The sequence below is a fragment of the Phacochoerus africanus genome, chromosome 15 (genome assembly GCF_016906955.1).
Source record: "Phacochoerus africanus isolate WHEZ1 chromosome 15, ROS_Pafr_v1, whole genome shotgun sequence".
Taxonomy (NCBI): Eukaryota; Metazoa; Chordata; class Mammalia; order Artiodactyla; family Suidae; genus Phacochoerus; species Phacochoerus africanus.
In genome coordinates, this window is record NC_062558.1 from 70706747 (window position 1) to 70733341 (window position 26595).

At 35.1% G+C, this 26595-nt stretch overlaps 1 protein-coding gene across 1 annotated transcript in view; it reads right to left on the minus strand.

The window, feature by feature from the left end:
- The window catches only part of LOC125116320 (catenin alpha-3), a gene marked incomplete at its 5' end in the record, with an annotated part of 829627 nt that overhangs the window by 634675 nt on the left and 168357 nt on the right, over positions 1 to 26595 (minus strand). Inside the window, one exon of the mRNA XM_047761436.1 lies at positions 26252 to 26344. Within this exon, the coding sequence (XP_047617392.1) occupies positions 26252 to 26344 (93 nt within the window). The remainder of the gene's footprint in view (positions 1 to 26251; positions 26345 to 26595) is intronic.

Consider the following 26595-nt stretch of genomic DNA (forward strand, 5'->3'; position numbering starts at 1 on the left):
GGTTCACTGCTGACTTCTAATTTCTAACCCCACCAGAGACTTGTCAGTATTCATTCCACTGCTGTCTGGAGCATGCTGCAGTGCTGTCCATTGTGCTGATGTGCCAGGCTTCCACCAAGCCATTATTTCCAAATTCCTTCTTACTTTGATGATTGCTTTCTCTCAGCTTCCTCTTATCTCCTAATGTGTTTTCTTAAGATTCTGCCTTTCTTTTATTTTCTCTTGCCCTTTAGCAATCTTGTTCTACATATGTGGTTCTAGCCATCACCTCTATATGAATGGTGACCATATCTAGCTGTGCTATCTCAAGTTCTTGCACATGTTGTTTGCTATAATCTCAACCTTAGGTTGAAGGTACCTTAAATATATTTAAAGTAGTACCTGGGTATTCTGGAAGTACTTTAAATATATTAATTTCTGCCCTAAAGTGACTCCTTTACCATTGCATTTCGTTTTTCTAACAGACCATCATCCCCCCAGGCACAAGCTAAAAAATGTATCCTCTTTTTCCTTCATAGTCACCATTATCTAATTTGTTTTCAATTTCTGTTCAACTTACATAGTCCATTTACAATTTCTTTAAATCTGTAATGTTTTATTCTTACATCTCATTCAAATTCTGACCTCTGTATATAATATTCAGTAACCTCTTAACTGGTCCTGATATCCTTTTTTCCACTCAACTGACACATATTTTCTAGATTAATTCCAAGGAAACAAAGCTGTGATGATGCCATTCTCCCACTTAAAACTGTAATAACTCACCATCCTCTACTAAAATTCCAAATCTAAATTCTTTCACTTGGCAGTAACAATTCCAACCTTTGTTTCAATCATGCATCCAAACTCCCGTTAGATTATAGCTCCCAACGAGTTCTTGAATGAGGCAATGTCTCTTAGAAAGCATTTGGAAATGTGTGGAGGTAGTTTTGGTTATCCCAAAGACTGGGCTGGGGGAGTGGTGGTAGTATATTTAGTGCCCTAGATTCTGAGATTTCTCACATGTAGAACCCCACCACTGTGAGCATCCCATGCAGTAAAGAACTGTCTCACTCAAAATGACAGGAACTTACATTAAGAAAGAGTGTGCCTTAGACAGATTTGATTACTTACTTTTTTTTCAATTTCTGTTATGTATTTTTCCATTGCCTAGAATGCCCTTTTCATATTTTCCCAAATGTCCAAATCTTGCTCATCCTTTAAGTCCTATAGAAAATGTCACTTTTCTGAGAGCCCTCCCTGAATCCCCTGACATGAATCTCTAACTCTCAAGGCATTTCATATATTCTTCTCTAACATTATTTTGTTTCTACCTCAATAATACGTTTTGCCTTCTCATTGGAAATGTAATGTAAATAAAGCTCCACATTTGTTTTCTCCTATGACTAGAATGTTGTAGAGGCTTGTACAGATCCTTTATACTCACAGGCTTAATATTACAGCACACACCATGAATGTAAATGAGGGCTCCAACATAGACTCTCTGATTTGTAAATAATTCTGAAATTATTTTCTCAGACTTCAATTTTAATCATAATTTGTTATGACTACTTACATTTAAGTCATTATCACATTCTGACACCACATCCCCACTAAATTTAATGGTTATGACTTCTACAACTTCTGTTTCTTTTTACAGGGAACACGCAACTCCCAATTTTCTTAGCTAAATCACGCCTAGTTGAACCTTGTTACTCCTGAAAACTGCTCCAGTGGGTACCTCATGAATCATTACCCCTTGCTCCTGCCTTTCTCTAGTTTCACAGATGCTCCTGGTAGGTGATCAGATATTTCTTGAATGAAGAGATCCTTGGAATGAGGGAGTATGGTTGACTGTGTAATAAGCACAGGATATAAAACAATGGTACTACAATAATACACAGCTTAATGTCCAGGCTTACAAAGCAAAAGTGTTCAAAGCTTTCTCAGGCACTGTCTCTCCATATAAATATCACAGCATTGCAGGGAACAGATGATCCTAATGCTTCCAGATTGAAATCACCCTCGACATTCTTAAGGATCAACAAGCCAATCCTAATTTGGCTTTTTAAAAATGATCACCTCATTTCAGCCTTTTTATAGTCTTTCATGACTCTTGGCTTCTAAAATTTTAGAGTGTGTTTTTTTTTTGTTTTTTTTTGTTTTTTTTTTTGCTATTATCTGCAAATAAATAAATCAGGTATAATCGTAAAAATCCTGTAACAACTCCCATAGGTATACCCTAGGATTCCTAAAAAATTATTTGTGTCTTACATTATTTAGCTGCAAACAAAACATCCATCATCATCATCTATAGAAGATGAAAGAAAACATAAGTGTTTCCTCAGAGTATGATACCTAGAAAATTGTGTTTTCAATTCATAGATATGATAGCTTCTCATTCATAAAAAAATAAAAAAGCCAACAATAACCCAAAAAACCATACAAATCAGGACATGGTTTTCCATTTGAAAGTGATATCCCAATGCTCTTACCGAAGCATGTACTAAATACAGCACACATCGTAACTTAATCAGAACAAGCTGCTGTTATAAAAAAGAAATCCTGTCCATGCAGAAAGAGATAATGCCAGTCACTCCACATGACTTGTATTTCAAGTAACAAAGTGTCATATTGGGACCTTTTATCACTTTGGTTAGAAGCAGTTATAAATTGGGAGTTTCTACAAATAGAAAACAAATAAGTATGAGGAAAAGTGTTGGCTTTCATTATCTATTTAGCAACATCTACAAAGGAAAATAAGTTCAAGCAGATATAATCATTCACTCCACAAATATGTACTGAGTACCTACTATGTGTCAGGCATCATTCTGAGGCTATGCCAGGGGAACAAAAACTCCTACCCTTACTGAGGTTTAACTTTTCCATGTTTAAATGCAAATAAGGTGCTCTTCAGTGCACACACTCGCCCAGGTATTTTGTTATGTTTATACTTAATAAGCTTCTATGTGGGCAGTCTTGATTTACCTCCCTGCATTTCAACATACCTAATACATAAATCTTTTAGAAAGTAATTACAGATTTCCAATAAGCAATTCATGAAAATATATCCCCAAGTATATGGCAAAGTAAACTAGATGTCTCTGCAGGTTGTTTCAGGTGATCGTTGTCAGGTCTTTGGGTACCATTTGATGAAAGTGATAAACAGAAGATGATATTAAAAATCTGTACCATGTATTAATTCAAGCATGACAGAGATTCGAAAACTTGACTTTGTTTTGAGAAAGCTAAGCACCTGTGAGAGTCTGCCCAATTGAGTCTAAGTGTGTTTACCATAAGGGAAAATAACCAAGATTTTCTCCCATGTTTTTTACTAATGAAAGAATTTTATTTAAGACTACCTAATACTTTTAGTGATCAATAATGAAAGTATCTTTTCAATATGTTTAACATGGCATAGACTATTTGAAATTTGCTTCTTAAAAAATCACTTTTAATGATTAGGTAATAGCTCATTATGACTTAAAACAACTAATTATTTTTCTACCCAGCCCTTAAACTATGGGGCTTGAATCCACATGACATTTAAGACATGTACACATCATGTGAAGTTCACTGGGAGTATTCCATATTTCATAATCTAAGCACTGCAACCACTTTAAAGATGTACAATGGTCCCCATGTCATGCTACTGACATAGTTATGTCACCTATGCAAAAGTCACTTTGTACTTTTAATTTTCTGGATTTTTCAGGCCACAACTATTTTTGAAAGTATAAGTAGGTTGAGGGGGAAGGAAAATAACAGACATGGGGTTAGGATATTTTAACTTTGCCAATTAAGACATAACCATATGAAAAGCTCTTATGTACTTTCATTATTATTTCATAAATCAAATGCTTTTCAGGAGGAGACAAGATGGTGGAGTATACGGACTGGTGCTCATCTCCCCTCATGCAAACACCAAAATCACATCTAACTGCTGAACAGCCACCAACAAAAAGACTGGAACCTACCAAAAAATATATTCTACATCCAAAGACAAAAAACCCCACAACCACATGGTAGAAGGGGCCCTATTGTGAAATAATCAAATTCCCTACCTGCTGGATGGGTGGGTCACAAACTGGAAAATAATTATATTGCATAGTTCCTCCCAAGGTGAGGTGTGAGCCCCCGATTAGGCTCCCAAGCATGGGGGTCTGGAATTGGGAGGAGGACCTCCAGGGCATTTGGTTTTGAGGCAACTGAGACTTGAGTACAGGAAATCCACAGGACTAGTGGAAATACAGACTCCAATTTTGGAAGACAGAGACAAGCTATAATGTTCACTGGGACCCAGCACAAAGCAGTGACTTGACAGAGTCTGGGCTAGACCTACCTATTAGTTTTGGAGTTTCTCCTGGAAAGGAAGGATAGGCCTGTGGCTCATTTTAGGAGCAGGTCACTGATGGTGGAGGCCCTGGGAAATATTTATCAGTATAAGCTCTCTAAGAGGTCACTATTTTGGCACCCAGATATGGCCCCACCCTACAGATTTCAGGTTCCAGTGCTGGGATGCCTCAGGCCAAATAATCAACAGGTTGGAACACAACCTCACCCATCAAAAACAAGCTGTCTAAAGTCTTCCCAAGTCCACAGCTGCTTCTAAATGCACTTCTGGATAAGGGCTGGCCCACCAGAGAGACAAGACAACCTTGACCCACTAGTGGGCAGGTACCAGTCCCTCCTGCCAGGAATCCTGTATAATTTCCTAGACCAATGTAACCCACTAGACAGCAGACACCAGAAGCAAAAGAAACCTTGATCCCAGACAACGATGTCCGCTCTCACCACTACTCCTCAACATAGTTCTGGAAGTCCTAGCCACAGCAATCAGAGAAGTAAAAGAAATAAAAGGAATCCAAATTGGAAAGGAAGAAGTAAAACTATCCCTATTTGCAGATGACATGATACTATACCTAGAGAATCCTAAAGATTCTACCAGAAAACTGTTAGAGATCATCCACGAATTTGGCAAAGTCGCAGGATACAAAATCAACACACAGAAATCAATGGCATTTCTATACACTAACAATGAAACAGCAGAAAATGAAATTAGGGAAGCAATCCCATTTACCATCACATCCAAAAGAATGAAATACCTAGGAGTAAACCTACCTAAAGAGACAAGACCTGTACTCTGAAAACTATAAGCCACTGATGAAAGAAATCAAAGATGACACAAATAGATGGAAAGACATACCATGTTTGTGGATTGGAAGAGTTAATATTATCAAAATGACTATACTACCCAAGGCAATCTACAGATTCAATGCAATCCCTATCAAATTACCAAGGACATTTTTCACAGAACTCAAACAAAATATCTCAAAGTTTGTTTGGAAGCACAAAAGACCCAAAATAGCCAAAGACATCCTGAAAAAGAAAAATGGAGCTGGAGGAAACAGGCTCCCTGACTTCAGACTATACTACAAAGCAACAATAATCGAAACTGCATGGTACTGGCACAAAGACAGACATATAGATCAGTGGAACAGGATAGAAAGCCCAGAATTAAACCCACACACCTACAGCCAACTCATCTATGACAAAGGAGGCAAGGATATACAATGGAGAAAGGACAGCTTGTTCAATAAGTGGTGCTGGGAAAACTGGACAGCCACATGGAAAAGAATGGAATTAGAACACTTCCTAACACCATACACAAAAGTAAACTCCAAATGGATTAAAGACCTAGATATAAGACCAGACACTATCAAACTCCTAGAGGAAAACATAGGCCAAACACTCTCTGACATAAATGACAGCAACATCTTCTCAGATCCACCTCTTGGAGTAATGACAGTAAAAACAAAAATAAACAAATGGGAGCTAATCAAACTTAAAAGTTTCTGCACAGCAAAGGAAACCCTAAACAAAACAAAAAGACAACCCACAGAATGGGAGAAAACCTTTGCAAGTGAATCCACTGACAAGGGATTAATCTCCAAAATTTATAAACACCTTCTGCAGCTCCATACCAAAAAAACAAACAAGCCTATCAAAAAATGGGCAGAAGATCTAAACAGACAGTTCTCCAAAGAAGACATACAGATGGCCGAGAAACACATGAAAAGATGTTCAACATCACTCATTATTAGAGAAATGCAAATCAAAACCACTCTGAGGTACCACCCTACACCAGCCAGAATGGCCATCATCAAAAAGTCTACAAACAATAAGTGCTGGAGAGGGTGTGGAGAAAAATAAACCCTAGTACACTGTTGGTGGGATTGTAAATTGGTGCAACCACTGTGGAAAGCAATATGGAGATTCCTCAGAAATCTAAAAATAGAACTACCATTTGATCCAGCAATCCCACTCCTGGGCATCTATCCAGAGAAAACTATGACTCACAAAGAGACATGTACTCCAATGTTCATTGCAGAACTATATACAATAGCCAAGACATGGAAACAACCTAAATGTCCATCGACAGAGGAGTGGATAAAGAAGAGGTGGTACATATACACAATGGAATATTAGTCAGCCATTAAAAGGAATGAAGTACCAACATTTTTTGCAATATGGATGGACCTAGAAACTATCATGCTAAGTGAAGTCAGCCATACAATGAGACACCAACATCAAATGCTTTCACTGACCTGTGGAATCTGAAAAAAGGACAGACTGAACTTCTTTGCAGAACAGATGCTGACTCACAGACATTGAAAAACTTATGGTCTCCAGAGGAGACAGTTTGGGGCGGGGGGGGGGGAATGTGCTTGGGCTGTGGGATGGAAATCCTGTGAAATCAGATTGTTATGATCATTATACAACTACAGATGTGATAAATTCATTTGAGTAATAATAAAAAAAAAGAAACCTTGATCCTGCAGGCTGCAGAAAGGAGACCACAACACAGAAAGGTAGACAAAATGAGATGGTAGAGAAATAGGTTCCAGATTAATAAACAAGACAATATTTCAGAAGAAAAGTTAAGTGAAGTGGAGATAGGCAATTTAACTGAAAAATAATTCAGGATAATAATAGTAAAAGTGATCTGATATCTCAGAAAATGATTGGAGGAATAGACAGAGAAATGGTAAACGAAGAACTGGAAAATTTGAAGAACAGAGATGAACAATGCAATAAGTAAAATGAAAAATACACCAGAAGGAATCATTAGCAGAATAAATGAAGTAGAAGAACAAATAAGTGAGCTGGAAGATAGACTGGTGGAAATCATTGCATTGGAACAGAATAAAGAAAAACAGTATAAAAAGGAAAGAGGACAGTCTAATAGACCACTGGGACAACATTAAATGTACCAACATTCATATTAAATGGGTCTCAGAAGGAAAAGAGAGAGAAAGGTCCTGATAAAATATTTAAAGTGATAATAGTAAAAAATTTCCCTCCCATGGGAAAGGAATCACTCAAGTCCAGGAAGTGCAGAGAGTCCTATACAGGATAAACCCAAAGAAGAATAGGCTGACACTCATATTGATCATCTTGACAAAAGTTAAAATCAAAGAGAAATTATTAAAAGCAACAAGGGAAAAGCAAGAGATAACATACAAGGGAATCCCCATAAGGTTATATGCTGATTCTTCAATAGAAACTCTGCAGGCCAGCAAGGAGTGACATGATAGACCTAAAGTGATTAAAGGGAAAATATAAAACCAAAATTATGCTACCCACCATGGCTGTTGTTCAGATTTTATGGAGAAATCAAAATTTTACAGACAAGTAAAAGCTAAAATAATTAAGCACCACCAAACCAGCTTTACCACAAATGCTAAAGGAATTTCTCTAGGAAGATAAGAAAAAGCCACAACTAGAAATAAGAAAAATATGAATTGGAAAGCTCCCCAGTAAAGGTAGGAAATCATCCACACACAAATATGATATCAAAACCAGGAATCATGAGAAGAAGAGAATACAAATCACAATATTGGAAATGCATTTGAAACTAAGAAACCAGCAACTTGTCTGTCTCTGTGTGTTTATATGTATAGAGAGAAAGAGTGCTATAACAAAACCTCACGGTACCTACAAACCAAAAATCTACAGTAGACACACATAAAAAATAGAAGAATTAATCAAAACACAACACTAAAGATAGCAAATGACAAGAGAGGAAGGGAAGAAAAACAAAATATGAAAACAAATCAAAAACAGCAAAATGGGTAGTTCCAACTGTGGCTCAGCAGTAATGAAACCAACTAGTATCCATGAGGATGTGTGTTCTGTCCCTGGCCTCACTCAGTAGGTTAAGGATCCAGCATTGCTCTGAGCTGAGGTATAGGTTTCAGATGCAGCTTGGATCTGGCATTGCTGTGGCTGTGGCATAGGCCAGCAGCTGCAGCTCTGATTCAACCCTCAGCCTGGGAACTTCCATATGCTGAGGGTGCAGCCCTAAAAAGACCAGAAAAAAAAAAAAGCAAAATAGCCCTAAAGACACACATATCAATAACAACCTTAAATATAAATGGATTAAATGCTCCAACCAGAAGACAGACACTCTCTGAATGGCTACAAAAACTACACACACACACACACACACACACACACACACACACACATACACACACACACAAACATATATAAGTCTATAAGAACCCACTTCTGATCTAGGGACATATATGGACTGAGAGTGAGGGGATAGAAAAAGGCAATCTTTGGAGTTCCTGTTGTAGCTCAGTGGAAATGAACCTGACTAGTATCCATGAGGATGCAGGTTTGATTCCTGGCCCCACTCAGTGGGTTAAGGATCTGGTATTACCTGGAGCTATGGTGTAGACTGCAGATGTGGCTCAGATCTGGCATTGCTATGGCTGTGGTGTAGGCCAGCAGCTGTTTTACCCCTAGCCTGGAAACTTCCATATGCCACAGGTGCAGCCTTAACAAGCAAAATAAAAGAAAAAAAAAGAAAAGAAAAGAAAGAAAAAGGTATTCTAGATCAATGAATTCAGTAAAGTAGCAGGATACAGGATTAACATTCAGAAATCAGTTGCATTTCTGTCTACTAACAATGAAATATTAAAAAAAGAATATAAAAATAAAATACCTGTTAAAATCACATCCCCAAAATTAAATACCTAGGAATAAACCTAAGGAGGTGAAAAACATATGTTGAGAACTAAAAAACATTAATCAATGAAATTAAAGAGGATTCAAAGAAATGGAAAGATATCCCATGCTTCTGGATTGGAAGAGTTAATATCATTAAAATGGCCATACTTGGAGTTTCTGTTGTGTCACAGCAGAAATGAATCCAAACAGGAACCATGGGGTTGAGGGTTCATTCCCTGGCCTCACTCAGTGGGTTAAGGATACAGGTTGCCATGAGCTGTAGTGTAGGTTGCAGACACAGCTCAGATCCTGTGTTGCTGTGGCTGTGGCATAGGCCTACAGCTGTAGCTCTGATTAGATCCCTAGCTTGGGAAACTCCATATGCCACAAGTGTGGCCCTAAAGAGCAAACAAAAGCAAAAACAAAAACAAACAAACAAAAATGGCCATACTACTCAAAATAATCTATAGATTTAATGCAATCCCTATCAAACTACCCATGAAATGTTTCACAGAACTGGAAGAAACAATCCAAAAATTTATATTGAATCATAAAAGACCCCAAATTGCCAAAGCAATCCTAAAGAACAAAAACCAAGCAAGAGTCATAACTCTTCCAGATTTTAGGCAATATTACATAGCTACAGTAACCAAGATAGCATGGTACTGGTACAAAAACAGACATACAGACCAATGGACTAGAATAGAGAACTGAGAGGAGTTCCCATAGTGGCTCAGTGGTTAAAGAAACCGACTAGGAACCATGAAGTTGCAGGTTCAATCCCTGGCCTCACTCAGTGGGTTAAGGATCCAGTGTTTCTGTGAGCTGTGGTGTAGGCCTCAAATGTGGCTCAGATCTGGCATTGCTGTGGCTCTGGTGTAGGCCGGTGGCTACAGCTCCGATTAGACCCCTAGCCTGGGAACCTCCATATGCTGCAGGTGCATCCATAGAAAAGGCAAAAAGACAAAAAAAAAAGAATAAAGAACCTAGAAATAAACCCAGACATCCATGGTCAATTAATCTTTGACAAAGGAGGCAAGATATAAAAGAGGAAAAGACAGCTTCTTCAGCAAGCAGTGCTGGCAAAACTGGATAGCTGCATGTAAATCAGCTATCGTGAAAATTCGAACACACTTACACCATGCACAAAAATAAACTCAAAATGACTTAAAGACATAAACATAAAACAAGACACTGTTAAACTCCTAAAAGGGAACATAGACAAACATTCTCTGATATCAGTCATACAAATATTTTCTTAGGGCAGTCACCCAAGGCAACAGAAATAAAAACAAAAATAAACTAATTGCACCTAATCCAACTTTCAACAAAGAAAACAACAACAACAACAAACCCGAAAAGACAACCTACAGAATGGAAGAAAATAAATTTAAATGATGCAACTGACAAAGGTGCAATCTCTGAAATATACAAACAATTCATAGAACACAACAGCAAAACAAACAAACAAACAAAAAACCCTATTAATAAATGGGCAGAAGACTTAAATAGACACCTCTCCAAAGAAGACACACAGATGGCCAACAAGTATGTGAAAAAAAAATGTTCAACGTCACTAAGTATTAGAGAAATGCACATCAAAACTGTAATGAGGCACCATTACACTGGTCAGAATAGCTATCATTAATTAGTCTACAAACAACAAATACTGGAGAAAAAGGAGTCCTCCTACACTGTTGGTGGGAATGAAAATTGGTAAACCACTATGGAAAACAGTCTAGGGGGACCTCAGAAAACTAAATATAGAAATACCATATGATCCAGCAATCTCACTCGTGGACACATGTCTGGACAAAACTTTTATTCAAAAAGATACATAACCCCTATGTTCATTGTGGCATGATTCACAGTTGCCAAAACATGGAAACAGCCTAAATGTCCATTGATGGGTAAATGGATTAAGATGATATGGTACCTATACACAAGGGAAAACTACTCAGCCATAAAACAGAACAAAATAATGCCACTTGCAGCAACATGGATGGAACTAGAGTCTCATATTAAGTGAACTAAGTCAGAAAGAGAAAGTCAAATACCATATGATATCACCTATATGTAGAACTTAAAATATTTCCCAAATGAACCTATCTGCAGAACAGAAACAAATTCATGGACGTAGAGAACCCTCCTGTGGTTGCCAAGGGGGAGGGGAAGGAAGTGGGATGGACTGGGAATTTGGGGTTAGTAGATGCAAACTATTGCATTTGGAGTGGATAAACAATGAGGTTGTGCCGTATAGCACAGGGAACTATGGAACTTGATGGAAGATAATACGAGAAAAAGAATGTGTGTGTATATGTGTGTGTGTGTGTGTGTGTGTCTGTGTGTGTGTGTATATAATCGGGTCAGTTTGTATACAGTAGAAATTGATAGAACACTATAAATCAACTATAATAAAAAATTTTAAAAAATAAAATGCATTACTTCAAGGACAAAAAAAGTATTCCATACAAATGGAAATCAAAAGAAAGCTGGGATGGCAATATTTATATCAGAAAAAAATAGACTTCAAAATATACATGGTTACAAAAGAAAAAGTAGGACACTACATAATGATCAAGAGACTAACCCAAGAAGAAGGTATAATAATTGTAAACATATATGCATCCAACATAGGAGTAACTAAATATATAAGGCAAATTTTAACAGCCATAAAAGGAGAAATTGACAGTAACATAATAGCAGTGGGCGAGTTTAACAACCCACACACTCTAATGGACAGATCATCTAGATAGAAAATCAATAAGGAAACACAACTGTTAAATGACGCATTATATGAGATGGACTTAATTGACATGCATAGATTATTCCATCCAAAAGTAGCAGAATACATAAACTTTTCAAGTGAACATGAAATATTCTCTAGGATAGGTCACATTCTTGGCTATAAAGCAGTCTCAGGAAATTTAGGAAAACTGAAATTGTATCTAGCCTTTTCTTCAACCACAATGCTATAAGACCAGAAATCAACTATTAAAAAATTTTCAAAAAATAACATGAATACTAAACAATATGTTACTAAACAAACAACTCACTGAAAAAGTCAAAGAAGAAATCAAATAAATACTTAGTGAAAAACAAAAATACATGAATACAAAACCTATGTGACGCAGCAAAAGCACTTTTAGCAGGAAAGTTTATAGCAATACAATCTTACCTCAAGAAACAATAAAAATCTGAAACAAAGAACTTAAGCTTACACCTAAAGCAACTAGAGAAAGAAAAACAAACAAAACCCAAAATTAGTAGAAGGAAAGAAGAAGTCATCAGTATCAGCAGAGGATTTTCACTGTGGTTCAGCAGAATAAGAACCCAACATAGTGCCCATAAGGATGCAGATTCAAACGCCTTGGGCTAAGGATCTGGCATTGCCACAATCTATGGCTGCAGATGTGGTTCAAATCTCATGTTTCCATGGCTATGGTTTAGACTGCAGTTGTAGCTACAATTTGACCCCTAGCCCAGGAACTTCCACATACCTCAGGTGCAGCCTTGAAAAAAAAAGTAAATGTTAGAGCAGAATTAAATGACACAGAGGAGAAGGAAACAATTGAAAAGATCAATTAAACTAAAAGCTGATTCTTTCAAAGGATAAACAAAATAGATAAAACTTTAGCCAGAATTCATGAAGAAAAAAGGGAGAGGGCTCAACACAAGGATATATATCTAGTCATTTGTGATGGATCATCATGGAGGATAATGTGAGAAAAAGAATACACACACACATGTATATGTATATATGTGTGCATATGTGTGTGTGTATACATATATACACACACATAAGACTGGATCACTTTGCTACACAGCAGAAATTGAGAGAACATTGTAAATCAGCTATAATAGAAAAAATAAAAATCTTAAAAAAATGAAAAAGGAGAAGTTACAATGAACAACACAGAAACACAAAAGATCATAAACCACTACTATGTGTAACTATATGCCAATAAAATAGATAACCTAGAAGAAATGGACAAATTCTTACAAAGGTACAATCTCCAAAAACTGCACTGAAAAAATAGAAAACTTGAAGAAACCAATCACAAGTGCTGAAATTGAAAATGTGATTTAAAAAAATTCCAACAAACAAAAGTCCATGACCAGATGGCTTCACAAGTGACTTTCATTAAACATCTAGGGAAGAGTTACTGCCTATTCTTCTGAAATTATTCCAAGAAACTGGAAAGAAGGAACATTCACAATCTTGTTATTTGAGGCCACCATCAATCCTTATACCAAAACCAGACAAAGATACTACAAAAAAGAAAATTACAGGCCAATACTGCTGATAAACATAGACACAAATATCCTCAACAAAATACTAGAAACAGAATACAGCAATACACTAAAAGGATCATACACCATGATCAGGTGGGATTTATCCCAAGGATGAAGGAATTTTTCAGTATCTGTGAATCAACAGTGTGATACACCACATTAACAAAATGAATAATAAAAACCAAATGATCATATCAATAGATGCAAAAAAAGCTTTTGACAAAATCCAACATTCATTTATGATTTAAAAACAAACAAACAAAACCTCTCTAGAAAGTGGGCATAGAGAGAAACTACCTCAATATGATAAAGGCCATATGTAACAAATCCGCAGCTGGCACTGTACTCAATGGTGAAAATCTGAAAGCATTTTCTCTAAGATCAGGAATAAGAAGAGGATGTTCACTCTAGTCACTTTTATTCAACATAGTTTTGGAAGTCCTATTCATGGCAATCAGAGAAGAAAAGGAAATAAAAGGAATCCAAACAGGTAAAAAAAGAACTAAAACTATCATTGTTTACAAATGTATATACATATAAAATCCTAAAGATTGTACCAGAAAACTACTGGAGTGTATCAAAGAATTCAGTGAAGTTGCAGGATACAAAATTAATACACAAAAATTTCTTGCATTTCTATATACTAACAACAGAAGATCAGAAAGAGAAATTAAGAAAACAATCCCATTTACTACTGCATCAAAAAGAATAAAATATCTAGGAATAAACCTACCTAAGCAAGCAAAATATCTGTATTCTGAAAACTATAAGACACTCATGAAAGAAACTGAAGATCACACAGATAGATATACAATGTTCTTTGATTGGAAGAACTAATACTGTCAAAATTACTACACTACTCAAAGCAATCTACAGATTGAGTGCAATCCCTATCAAATTACCAATGACATTTTTCACAGAACTAGAACAAAGAAAATTAAATTTGTACATAAACACAAAAAACACCAAATAGCCAAAGCAATCCTAATAAATAAAATTGGAGCTGGAGAAATCATGCTCCCTGACTTCAGACTATACTAAAAAGCTACAGTTATCAAAATAATATGGCACTGGATTTCCTTCTATTGTACAACAGTATCTGCAGTGTCTCTGCTGACCTAAGATGCAGGTTTAATCTCCAGTATGGCAGAGTGGGTTAAAGGATCTAGCATTGCCACAGCTGTGACAGAGGTCACAACTATGGCTTGGGTCTGATCCCTGGCCTAGGAACTCTATATGCCCTGGGGCAGCCAAAAAAGAAAAAAAAAATATGGTACTGGTACAAAAAGAGAAATATATTTCAATGGAAAAGGGTAGAAAATTCAGAAATAAACCCACGTACCTATGGTCAATTAATCTAAAACAGAGGAGGCAAAAATGGAAAATGGAAAAAAGATAATCTCTTCCATAAGCAGTTCTGGAAAAACTGGATGGCTAGGGGTAAAAGAATGAAATCAGAACAATCTCTAACACAACATACAAAAATAAACTCAAAATGGATTAAGGTTCAAATATAAAACCAGATACCATATAAAACTCTTGGAGGAAAACAAATGCAGAACACACTGATATAAGTTGCAACAATATCTCTTTGGATTCATCTCCTATAGAAATGAAAATAAAAACAAAAATAAAGCTTAAAAAATAAAAATAATAAAGCTTAATCACACTTAAAAGCTTTTGCACAGCTCATGCAGCTCAATATCAAAATAACAAACAGGGAGTTCCCGTCGTGGTGCAGTGGTTAACGAATCCGACTAGGAACCATGAGGTTGCAGGTTCGATCCCTGGCCTTGCTCAGTGGGTTGACGATCCGGCGTTGCCATGAGCTGTGGTGTAGGTTGCAGACACGGCTCGGATCCTGCATTGCTGTGGCTCTGGCGTAGGCCAGTGGCTGCAGCTCCGATTCGACCCCTAGCCTGGGAACCTCCATATGCCGCAGGAGCGGCCCAAAGAAATAGCAAAAAGACTAAAAAAAAAAAAATAATAACAAACAGCCCAATCAAAAAATGAGTAGACTATCTAAATAGATATTATTCTGAAGAAGATATGCAGATGACCAAAAAACACATGAAAAGATATTCAACATTGCTAATTAGATAAATGCAAATCAAAATCACAGTGGAGTATAGCTCCTCATACAAGTCACAATGGCCATCATTGAAAAGTCCACAAACAATAAATGTGGAGAAAAGGGAACCCTCCAATACTGGTGGTGGAATGTACGCTGGTACAACTGCTATGGAGAACAGTATGAAGATTCCTTAAAAATCTAAATATAGAAGGACCATATGATCCAGCAATCCCACTCTTGGGCATATATCTAGAGAAAATCATGATTCAAAAAGATGAAACACAATGTTCATTGCAGAACTATTTACAATAGCCAAGACATGGAAGCAACCTAAATGTGCATCAACAGAGGAATGGATAAAGATAATGTGGTACATATATAGAATGGATTTTACTAAGCCATGAAAAGGAATGAAATAATGCCATTGGGAGCAACATGGATGCAACTAGAGATTCTTATCCTGAGTGAAACAAGTCAGAAAAAGAAAGATAAATACTATATGATATCATTTACATGTAGAATCTTAAGAAATGATACAAATGAACCTATTTACAAAACAGGAACTGACTCACAGTCTCCTAAAACAAATTTATGACTCCCAAAGTGGAAGGTTGGATAGGAGGGATACATTAAGTGTTTGAGATTAACATTTATACACTACTACATATAGAACAGATAATAAACAAGGACCTACTGTTTAGAACTGAAGACTCTAATAATTATTCTGTAATAATCTAATAATCTGAAAAAGTATAGATATATGTATATGAATAAAATACTTTGCTGTACATCTGAAATTAACACATTGTAAATAAACTATCCTCCAATATAAAATTAAATTATATTTTTCATGAATATCCAACAAGTAGAAAATACATATTTTGAATAAAATGTTGAATAAGATTTACTTTATAAAAAAATCTAACCCTGTTGACCTAATATCATTATAGGCCATGAAAATGGTTTCATGGACCAGTGTTTGGAATTCATTGAAGTAGATAACAAATGTCCCTTTCATTCAACTCCTGATACCCCAGGTGTTTCTGGGGTATCCTCTTGTACAATAGATTTTATTTAACCTAAGGTCCTGAATTTATATCTACCCTTATTAAATTTCAGTTTGAGTTTTCAAACATTAGCCCAAACTATCAACATATTTTAGAACCTTGAGTTCTATCTCATTTTTTGCTATACACAAATATAAAAAGTTACTTCCAAAATGTTATATGGAACAAAGATTGCAATTCCCTTGTGATTCAGCAGGTTAGGAACCCTATGAAGTGTCTATGAGGATGAGGGTTTAATCCCTGCCTTTGCTCAGTGGATTAAGTATCTGGCTTTGTCACAAGCTGTGGTGTAGGGCACAGACACAGCTTGATTCCAGTGTTGCTGTGGCTGTGGCTGTGGCTGTGGCTGTGGCTGTGACTGTGGCCTAGGCCTGCAGATACAGCTCCAATTTGACCCCTAGTCTGAGAACTTCCATATGCTGCAGGTGTGGCCCCAAAAAGAAAAAAAAAAAAGATTAAGCCCTATAAACAGTGATAGTTTTATCTTTCTGACAGGTTTGAGTTCAAATAGCTGTGGTACTCCAGCAATGCTATCTTCCAGATCACATTCCTTTCCTTTATATAAAAGACAGATCCATTAAAGGATCTCAGAATTGGGCATTAAAAAGCCTGTAGGCCAACCTCTTGCCCTCTACACAATAGTTTGGTCTAAAGGTCAACATTTGTATATTTAAATGTCTGTGGCATTGAGAAACTCCTAATCCTTCCTTCTCAACAATGTCTAACTTCTTTCAGGATAGCTCCTTTGGAAAATTAATTCTGTTTCTATGTTGAGATGGGATTTGTATTCTCTAGATCTTTTGCTATTTTTTTTTTTTGTCTTCTTATGGCTGCACTTGTGGTGTCTGCAAATTCCTGAGCCAGGGGCAGAATTGGACCTCCAGCTGCCAGCCCATGCCACAGCCATGGCAACACTGGATCCAAGCTGCATCTGTGACCTATGTTGTAGCTCACAGTAATGCCAGATCTTAACCCACTGAGTGAGGCCAGGGACTGAACCTGCATCCTCACAGAGACACAGTCAGGTCCTTAACCTGCTGAGCCATAACAGGAACTCCTGCATCCTCTAGCTCTTGCTCATAGACTGTAGTTTTGCTCCTTAAGGATTTTCAGAACAAGTCTTTCCCATGATGGGCCTTCGAAGATTTAATGACAGTGAAATGTCCATGTCTTACCTTTTCCTGGCTAAAAATTCCCGGTTGATTTTCTGAGTTTTTTTTTTTTTTTTCTATATGGCATAGTTTCAAGTCATGTCACTATTTCAGATATTCTCTGCTAAGTCTGCTGCAAGTGATAATTCTTTATAAATTCTGACATCAGTAATAGGCAAATAATAATGGTTGCAGTCCTCAACAAGGTAAGAACCAGGGTGACTCAATTTTAAAATCTAGGTGAGGAGTTCCCGTCATGGCGCAGTGGTTAACGAATCCGACTAGGAACCATGAGGTTGAAGGTTCGGTCCCTGCCCTTGCTCAGTGGGTTAATGATCCGGCGTTGCTGTGAGCTGTGGTGTAAGTTGCAGACGCTGTTTGGATCCCGAGTTGCTGTGGCTCTGGAGTAGGCCAGTGGCTACAGCTCCGATTCGACCCCTAGCCTGGGAACCTCCATATGCCACAGGAGCAGCCCAAAGAAATAGCAAAAAGACAAAAAAAAAAAAATAAAAATAAAATAAAACCTAGGTGAATTCAATTTGTATTTAACAAACAGGAATTAAGTGCATTCTCAACAGCTCTTTCTGGCCCTGTGTTTTCTCAACCTGACACATTTCACAATTAATATGTATTGGGTTTTGTTTAGAAATTTAAAAAATACCTATTTCAGGTAAACTAAGAGATCTTAAAGAAATAAAATGAAATGTGAAAGTATTCTTCCTGTTCTTTGTCTCTAGACTCATTTCCTAGAAGTAACACTACTAAATTTCCATGAGCATGTTTTTGAAACATTTCCTATGACTATATAAACGTATGTCTCAATCTTCCTTTTTTAATATAAATAGGATAATATAGATACTCATTGAAAAACACCTTTTTCAATTATCTTGAGCATTTTCCCTACCAAAACACATACTGAACAAATTTATTACTTTAAACAACTTTTAACATTCTCTGCTAACATTTAGGTTGGTTCTAGGTTTTGCCATTACAGATAAGACTGCATAAAACCTTGCTCATAAAAAAATGGTGGTCACCAGAGGGGAAATAAGGGAAGATAGGCAGAATAGGTGAAGGGGATTAAGAGTTACAATGGCCAGCTGTAAAATAAATGTCACAGGGCTATAAAGCATAGCATAGGAAATATAGTCAATAATATTGTAATAACTCTGTGTGGTGACAGATGGCAACTAGACTTATTGTGATGAACATTTCATAATGTATAAAAATGCCAAATCACCAAGATGTGTACCTGAAACTTATACAATATTCTCTGTCCAATGTAATTCAATTCAAATTTCTTTTAAATTTGCTTGTAAGGTTTTGTGCATATGCACAAATATATCTGTCCTATATATTGCTGGAAGTGGAATTAGTGGATATAAGTATATTAGCATATTTCATTTCAATAGATACTGTCAAAATGGAACTTATGCAGACATGCACAAGTTCATACATGTGCACCAACACACACTCACACACACAAAATTGGGGTGCACTCAAGACTCACTAATTCCAATTTCAAAATGTGCCATATAAAAAAAGATACAGTTTGAAAAATTAATTTTGAGGTTGAAAATAAAAGGCTGAGAATAAGTTTTAGAACTTCTTTGATGAAAAAATGTTAAATCATATTAGTCTTTTCTGACAACTACACCACCCTGAGATTCACACTGAGATTACTATCAACTAAAACTTCTAAGCCTTTTGGAGAATAAATTTTTGTTAAGCCTATTTACTACATTCTTTATTTTTAAATTTGTTTAACTGCACTCAACATATGTCATTTAATATTTATATTTATTATACATCATCTGGATACTGGTATCTAGTCCATATTTTAAATATTCAGATTCTTTGTGAATGAACTCATTCAGCTAATACAGTTCCTTGATACTCTTATTTTTAACTGAATAATTTAAGAATATAATTTTATCCCTGTCACTTAAACAACACTGAAATGAGCTAGATCAAAAGCAAATTAGAGTCCACCAATAGAGCTTTCATCTTTGGTTAGCAAATATCCATTAATCAGTCATTTTAAGGATTTCTTTTCAACATTTACAACTCAAACTAATTATAAGATATTTTTTTTCACATTGTCAAAAAAAAAAGACATGCCCTTTTAGAAAATGTATCATAAAAGATGTTGCAAAGATTTTCACTACCCTCTATGAATACAGAATGATTCAACATTCTAGAAACTCTATCATTCACTTACATATTGAACAAATAATTATTGAACATGCAATATATGCTGCATTTCTCCTAGGTATGGGAGATATAAGCAGTGAACAAGGAACAATAAATCATTGCCTTCATGGACTTTATATTTGAGTGTGGACAATGTAGAATAACAGAATAATATAAAATATAATTTCAGACTGTAGTAGAGACTTTAAAAGAAATAAATATAGTGACATAATAGGTTATAGCTGAAGGGGTTACAGGGAGATTGATGTCTGAGAAGATGATATTTGAGCTTAGTTCTCACAAATTGAACATGGCAGAAGCTGGCCATATGGCCATAAAAAAAAAAAAAAAGAAACAAGAGTGCTGGGTAATTACCAAGTGCAAACTCCCTCAAGTAGGAAGGAGCTTATTGTGTTCTAGAAACAGAAAGGCCAATGTGCAGAGATCTAATGAATAAAAATAAAAATACTATGGGTGGGGCTGAAAGTTATGCAGGAGGAATTTCATATAAATATGCATAAGCCATTAAAAGATGTTTGCATCTTATAGTAAAGTGCTAAGGAAAGAAATTCCTATGATAAATATTTTTTAAATTTTACTTTGGCTTTTAAATAAAAAGTAGATTAGAGAGATATGAGTATAAGCGTGGAAACCTTCTAAGATGATATTTCTGTAGTCAAAGATGGAGACTATGGCAGCATAGATATTTTATTGACAAACAAGGTGGGAAAAAAGTACGTAGATTCAAGATAATACTTTTGGTGAAATTAATGGGGCTTGTTAATGGATTAAATAGGAAAAGCAGTCATTACTTATTTGAATATAAGTCTTACAAGGGCAAGGATTTTTGTCTGATTTTTGTTTTCTTTACTACTTACTTCCCCTTGCATAAGCAATGTCTAGCAAAGTATATGTTCAATAAGTATTTACTGAATAAAGAAATGAAAATCTCCAGGTTTTTCTCCAGAGCAATGGGTGAAAGAACACACCATTAACTAAAATCGGTGACTGAAGAAGCAGCAGAATGAGGTGGGGATGGAACAATCAGGAATTCTATTTTGACTATAAATTTTAGGTGTCTTCTAGATAGCAATTTAGAAATGTCAAGGGGAAATTAAATTTTTGAGTCTGGTCTATAGGAAAGAGGTCTGACCTGAAGAGAAAAATTTTGATACCATCAGTATGTACTCATGAAATTTATTATAATTAATAATAAAAAGAATACTAAAGATTCCCTCAAGGACATTGAAAAAATCTGGTTATGAAGATCTATAAAACATGCTGATTAATGGAAATATTTAATATCTTGAAGGGGCCATTATTCCCTAAAATAATCCAAAATCTAAAACATTTAAACAATTTTAATAAAAAATTTAACATGTATTTTCATAAAACTTTATAGGTAGATCATGAATGTTATATAAAAGAGCAAAAAGTAGAACAGCAACAGTTTAAAGAAACACACAAGCATTACACATCAATGCCACTGATGAGCATAGATGAAAAAAATCCTCAACAAAATATTAGCAAACTGAATTCACTAATACATTAAAAGGTCACACACCATGAACAAGTAGGATTTAGCCTAGAGATGAAAGACAGTTCAATATTTCCAAAACAATCAACATGATATATCACATTAACAAATTGAAGAATAAAAATCACGGCCATCTCGGTAGATGCTGCAAATCTTTTGATAAAATTCAATATCAATTTATGACAAAATCCCCAAACTTTCAATAAAGTGAGTATAGAGGGAACATACTTCAAAATAATAAAGACCACATATGACAAGCCCACAGCTAACATAATTTGCAGTATATGAAAAGTTAAAAGCATTTCCTCAAAGATTAGGAATAAGATGAAGATTTCCACTCTTGCCACTTTCATTCAACATACAATTGGAAAAAATAGCTACAGCATTCATACAAGAAAAATAAATGAAAGAAATATAACCTGTATGGTAAGAAGTATAACTGTCACTGTTTGCAGACAACAATACATAATATATGGAAAATCCTAAAGATGTTGACAAAAAAGCTATTATAATTCATCAATGAATTAAAGTTACAGGATACAAAATTAATATATAGGAATTGGCTGTGTTTCTACACACTAACAACAAATTATCATAAAGAGAAATTAGGAAAACAATTTAATTTACAATTGCATCAAAAAGAATACAATAACTAGGGATAAATCTACATAAGGAGGTAAAAGTTCTGTACTAGGAAAACTATAAAATACTGATAAAGGAAACTGAAGGTGATACAAATAGATTCATGTTAATGGCTTGAAAGAATTATTGTTAAAATGACCATACCACCCAAGGCAATATACAGTACAGACTCAATGCAATCCCTATCCAAATACCAATGGCATTTTTCACAGAACTAGAACAAATAATTCTAAAATGTCTATGGAAACACAAAAGACCCTCAAATTGCCAATTTTGAGAAAGAACAAAGCTGGAAGTATCACACTCCCTGATTTCAGACTATACTACAAAGCATGATAATCAAAACAGCATTGTACCTGAGCAAAAACAGACACAGAACATATTAAAGAACCCAGAAAAATGAGCATACCTTTATATGGCAATCTATAACAAAGGAGGCAAGAATATAAAATGCGAAAGATACAGCCTCTTCAATAAATGGTGCTTGAAAAAATGGAGAGATACATTCCAAAGAATGAAACTGGACAATTTTATCAAACCATATACTAAAATAAATTCAAAATGGATTAAAGATTTAAATGTAAGACTTGATACCATAGAACTTGTAGAAAAAAATATAGGCAGACCGTTTTTTAATATCAGCCTTTGCAATATTTGGGGGGATATCTCTCATCATGAAACAACAAAAAAAGCAAAAATAAACAAATGGGATTATATCCAACCTAAAGGATTCTGCACAGTGAAGGAAACCACCAACACAATGGAAAGGCTGCATATTGAATGGGAGAAGAGAAGATATTTCCAAACAATATGTTCAATAAGGGGTTAATATCCACAATATACAAAGAATTCATACAACTCAACATGAAAAAGGAAACAACCTTATTTAAAAATGGACAGAAAACTTGAAGAGACATTTTCCTAAAGAAGGTGTACAGATGGCCCAAAGGCACATGAAAAGATGCTCAACATTGCTAATCATCAGGGAAATGCAAATCAAAACTATGAGATATCACTTCACATCTGTTAGAATGGCTATTATCCAAAAGACAACAAATAGCAAGTGTTGGCAAGGATGTAGAGAAAAGGGAATCTCTGTGCACTGTTTATGGGAATGTATATTGGTGCATCCACTATAAAAAATAGTATGGAGATTCCTCAAAAAAATAAAAACAGAACTACCATAGGATCCAACAATTTCACTCCTGGGCATTAACCCAAAGAAAACAAAAACACTAATTTGAAAAGGTATAGGCACCCTTATGTTCATTGCAAAATTATTCATAATAGCCAAGATATGAAAGCAACCTAAGTACTCATCAATAAGCAAAGGGATAAAGATGTGAAATATATATATACACACACACACACACACACACACTGGAATATTACTCATCCACAAAAAAATAATTAAATCTTATCATCTGTGACAACATGGATAGACCTATAAGGATTAATGAAGTAAGTCAAGCAGAGAAAGACAAATATGCTTTCACTTATAGGTGGAATCTAAAAAACAAAACATATGGACAAACATGACAAGATAGAAACAGAGTGACACCTGCAGAGAACAAACAGGTAGTTACCAGAAGGGAGGAGATGGGGTGATAAGAGAAATAGGTGAGGAAGACTGAGGTGAAAACTTCCAGTTATGAAATAAATGAGCCACGGGTAAGAAATATACAGTGTGGGGAATTAGTAATAATGTCATATACCTGTACTGTGATACATGGTAATCAGATTTATCATGAGATCATTTTGAAATGTATGGAAATATTCAATCATTATGTCATATACCAGGAACTCCACATAGTGTTGTACATCAATATACTTCAGAAACAAAAAAACACAGATTAAAGAACAATATTTGTGGTTATTAGAGGTGGGAGGTGGGGAGAGAGATTGGATGAAGTGGTCTAAAGTTACAAACTTACAGTTATAAGATAAATAAGTACTAGGGTTGTAATACAGAAATGGTTAATAAAATTAATTCTGCTGTATATTATAAATAAAAGTTTTTAAAGAGTAAATCCTGAGTTCTCATCACACAAAAAAATATTTTTTCTCATTATTTTTATCTATATGAGATGAGGGATGTTCGTTAAACTTACTGTGGTAATCATTTATGATGTATCTAAGTCAAGTTATTATACTGTATAATTTAAACTTTGTTCTGTATGTTAATTACATTGGAATAAAACTGAAAGAAAAAAAAAAGGATTCCACAATACTGTTGTAGGGGTAAAGAAATGAGTCATTGGAGTAAAATAGAGCTCCCAGAAACTTGTATACTTTGGAATACATTTCAAGTTATCTATCAATCTACATTTACATATAAACTAGTAGTAAAAAAATATATCAATTTGATATGTATGTATCATATATAATACCTTAAAAAAATGTATATGTATACATGTGTTATGCATGTTATAGTTTATTATATATATATATATACACAAATACATATAAAACAATGGAAACATTTAAAAAGTGTGTTTGTATGTGTATGTGTGTGTGAGAAATGATAGCATTTTACATTAATTGAAAAAGGATCAACTAATTAACACATGATGGTTGACCAATGGGTAGCACTATAGAAACAAATTGATTCCTACCTCATGTTAGACATTAAAATAAATTTCAGATGAAACAGAGATCTAAATGTCAAATAACAATACTTCAACCTTTTAAAAAGAAAATGTGGGGAACTACATAACATTTTTGTTGGAAAAAAAATTTGGACAAAGCACAAACCAACAAATCAGGGCACAGGGTAGGTGCTCAAATATCTATTTAAGGATTAAAATATGGGATCATATGGTCACGTTAAAGTTCTTAAAATTCTTTAAGATTAAAATAGTATTTTCCAAGATAAAAGAAAAGCCATAGTCAACAAAAGATTTTTTTTTTCTTTTTAGGCTATATCTGTGGCATATGGAAGTTCCCAGGCTAGGGGTCTACAGAGAGCTGCAGCTGCCAGCCTATACCACAGCCACAGCAATACTGAATCTGAGTAGTATCTGTGACCTACACCACAGCGTGCAGCAACTCTAGATCCTTAACCCAGTGAGTGAGGCCAGGGATCGAACCCTCATCCTTGTAGACACTACGTTGGGTTCTTAACCCTCTGAGCCCCAATGCTAACTCCAACAGAAGATATTTTTAATAAACCTAAGTAATTGCAGTTAAAAAAAACTAAAAAATTGCCAAAGTGCTTAGGTAATTCAGAGAATTAAAAAGCCAAATGGTTAATAAATGTTTGAAATAAATGTTCTCTTGAGTAATCAGAAAATTACAAATTGAAACCAATGAGATATATTGAATACTATTCATATTCAAGACATTTTCAAAAGTGACAGCATCAAGTGTTATCCATAGTGTAGAGAAATGAGAACTCTCGTAGGCTACTGAGGGGAGTGTAAGTTATTCAGCCACTTTAGAGACCTCATTGTAGCGTTCTGTTCTGTGGAACATCATAGAAAACTGACGTATGAGTTCAGAGATCTCAGTTGCAGGTCCTCTAGGCTGCATTTCTTCAGCAAGTTTTCACTTGATAATTATTAAATCTAAAGAAGCAGCTTCCCTTACTGTTTCCTCAGTATTCTTAGAGATGAAATTGTCAGCAGGGCAAATCAAGAATTTAACACATACTCTACTTTTAGTAAAATTAGAAATCTCAGCAGATGTTCAGAGACTTGAAGTTTCTAATCATTATTATATTTCACATCCTTACAACGTGTGGTTTTTAATAGGAAATAATTATCCACATTAGTTATTGCTTATTCTAAGACAAGGAAGATGTTTAAAATTGACCTTATGCATAACCAAATTCATGACTTCAAGACAATGTCACCTAGAAATAAATCTCTAAAAAATGTGTTGCTCTCTGGATTTTAAAAAATCCTGAATTTAAGACAACATAACATTTCTTGCTTCTTTCAAACTCATGCCTTCTTTTTATATGAGGGAAAATCCATTCCCTTCAGATGATTTGAGATTTCAGAATAAATAATGACTAAAAATAAATCAGATCTTTTGGATGAAGTACTGCTTTGACTTCAAACTATACCTTTCTCTCGCAAAATTATTATATAGTCTCTCAGGAAATATTACAACAACCAGGTGTTAAATAAAGAACGAGGTGCTTAGTAAAAAAATAAACTGTGACCTTAGGGTGAGTCATATTCTGTATTTAAAATAAATATTTTAATACATTTCTATATGTATAAAAATATGAAACATTACATATATTTTTTATAAGTTTAATGAAAGAGACAGTAACTTATCATACCTGAGGACACAAGGTTTCCAGGTGATTGGCTGCAACTTTGACAATTTTAATCCCATCTTCATTTGTGGACATGGAACAAGCAAGGTTTGCCACCTTAAATACAATCCAAAATTATGGAAATTATTTTGGATTACCAAGGAAATGCAGGAATATGTGTTATCCTAAACAAGGAAGAGCATGTATACATTCATTGAGAATCTCAGTGACAAACAACAGCATTTTCATAAATGTCACTGATATCTGTTTTATGGACACATTCAGAGAATCTATTACATAACAACAAAGGGCCATAGACAATTGTTTAAAACCAAAAGTAAGAATAATGAGAGAATTGGTAAACCTTA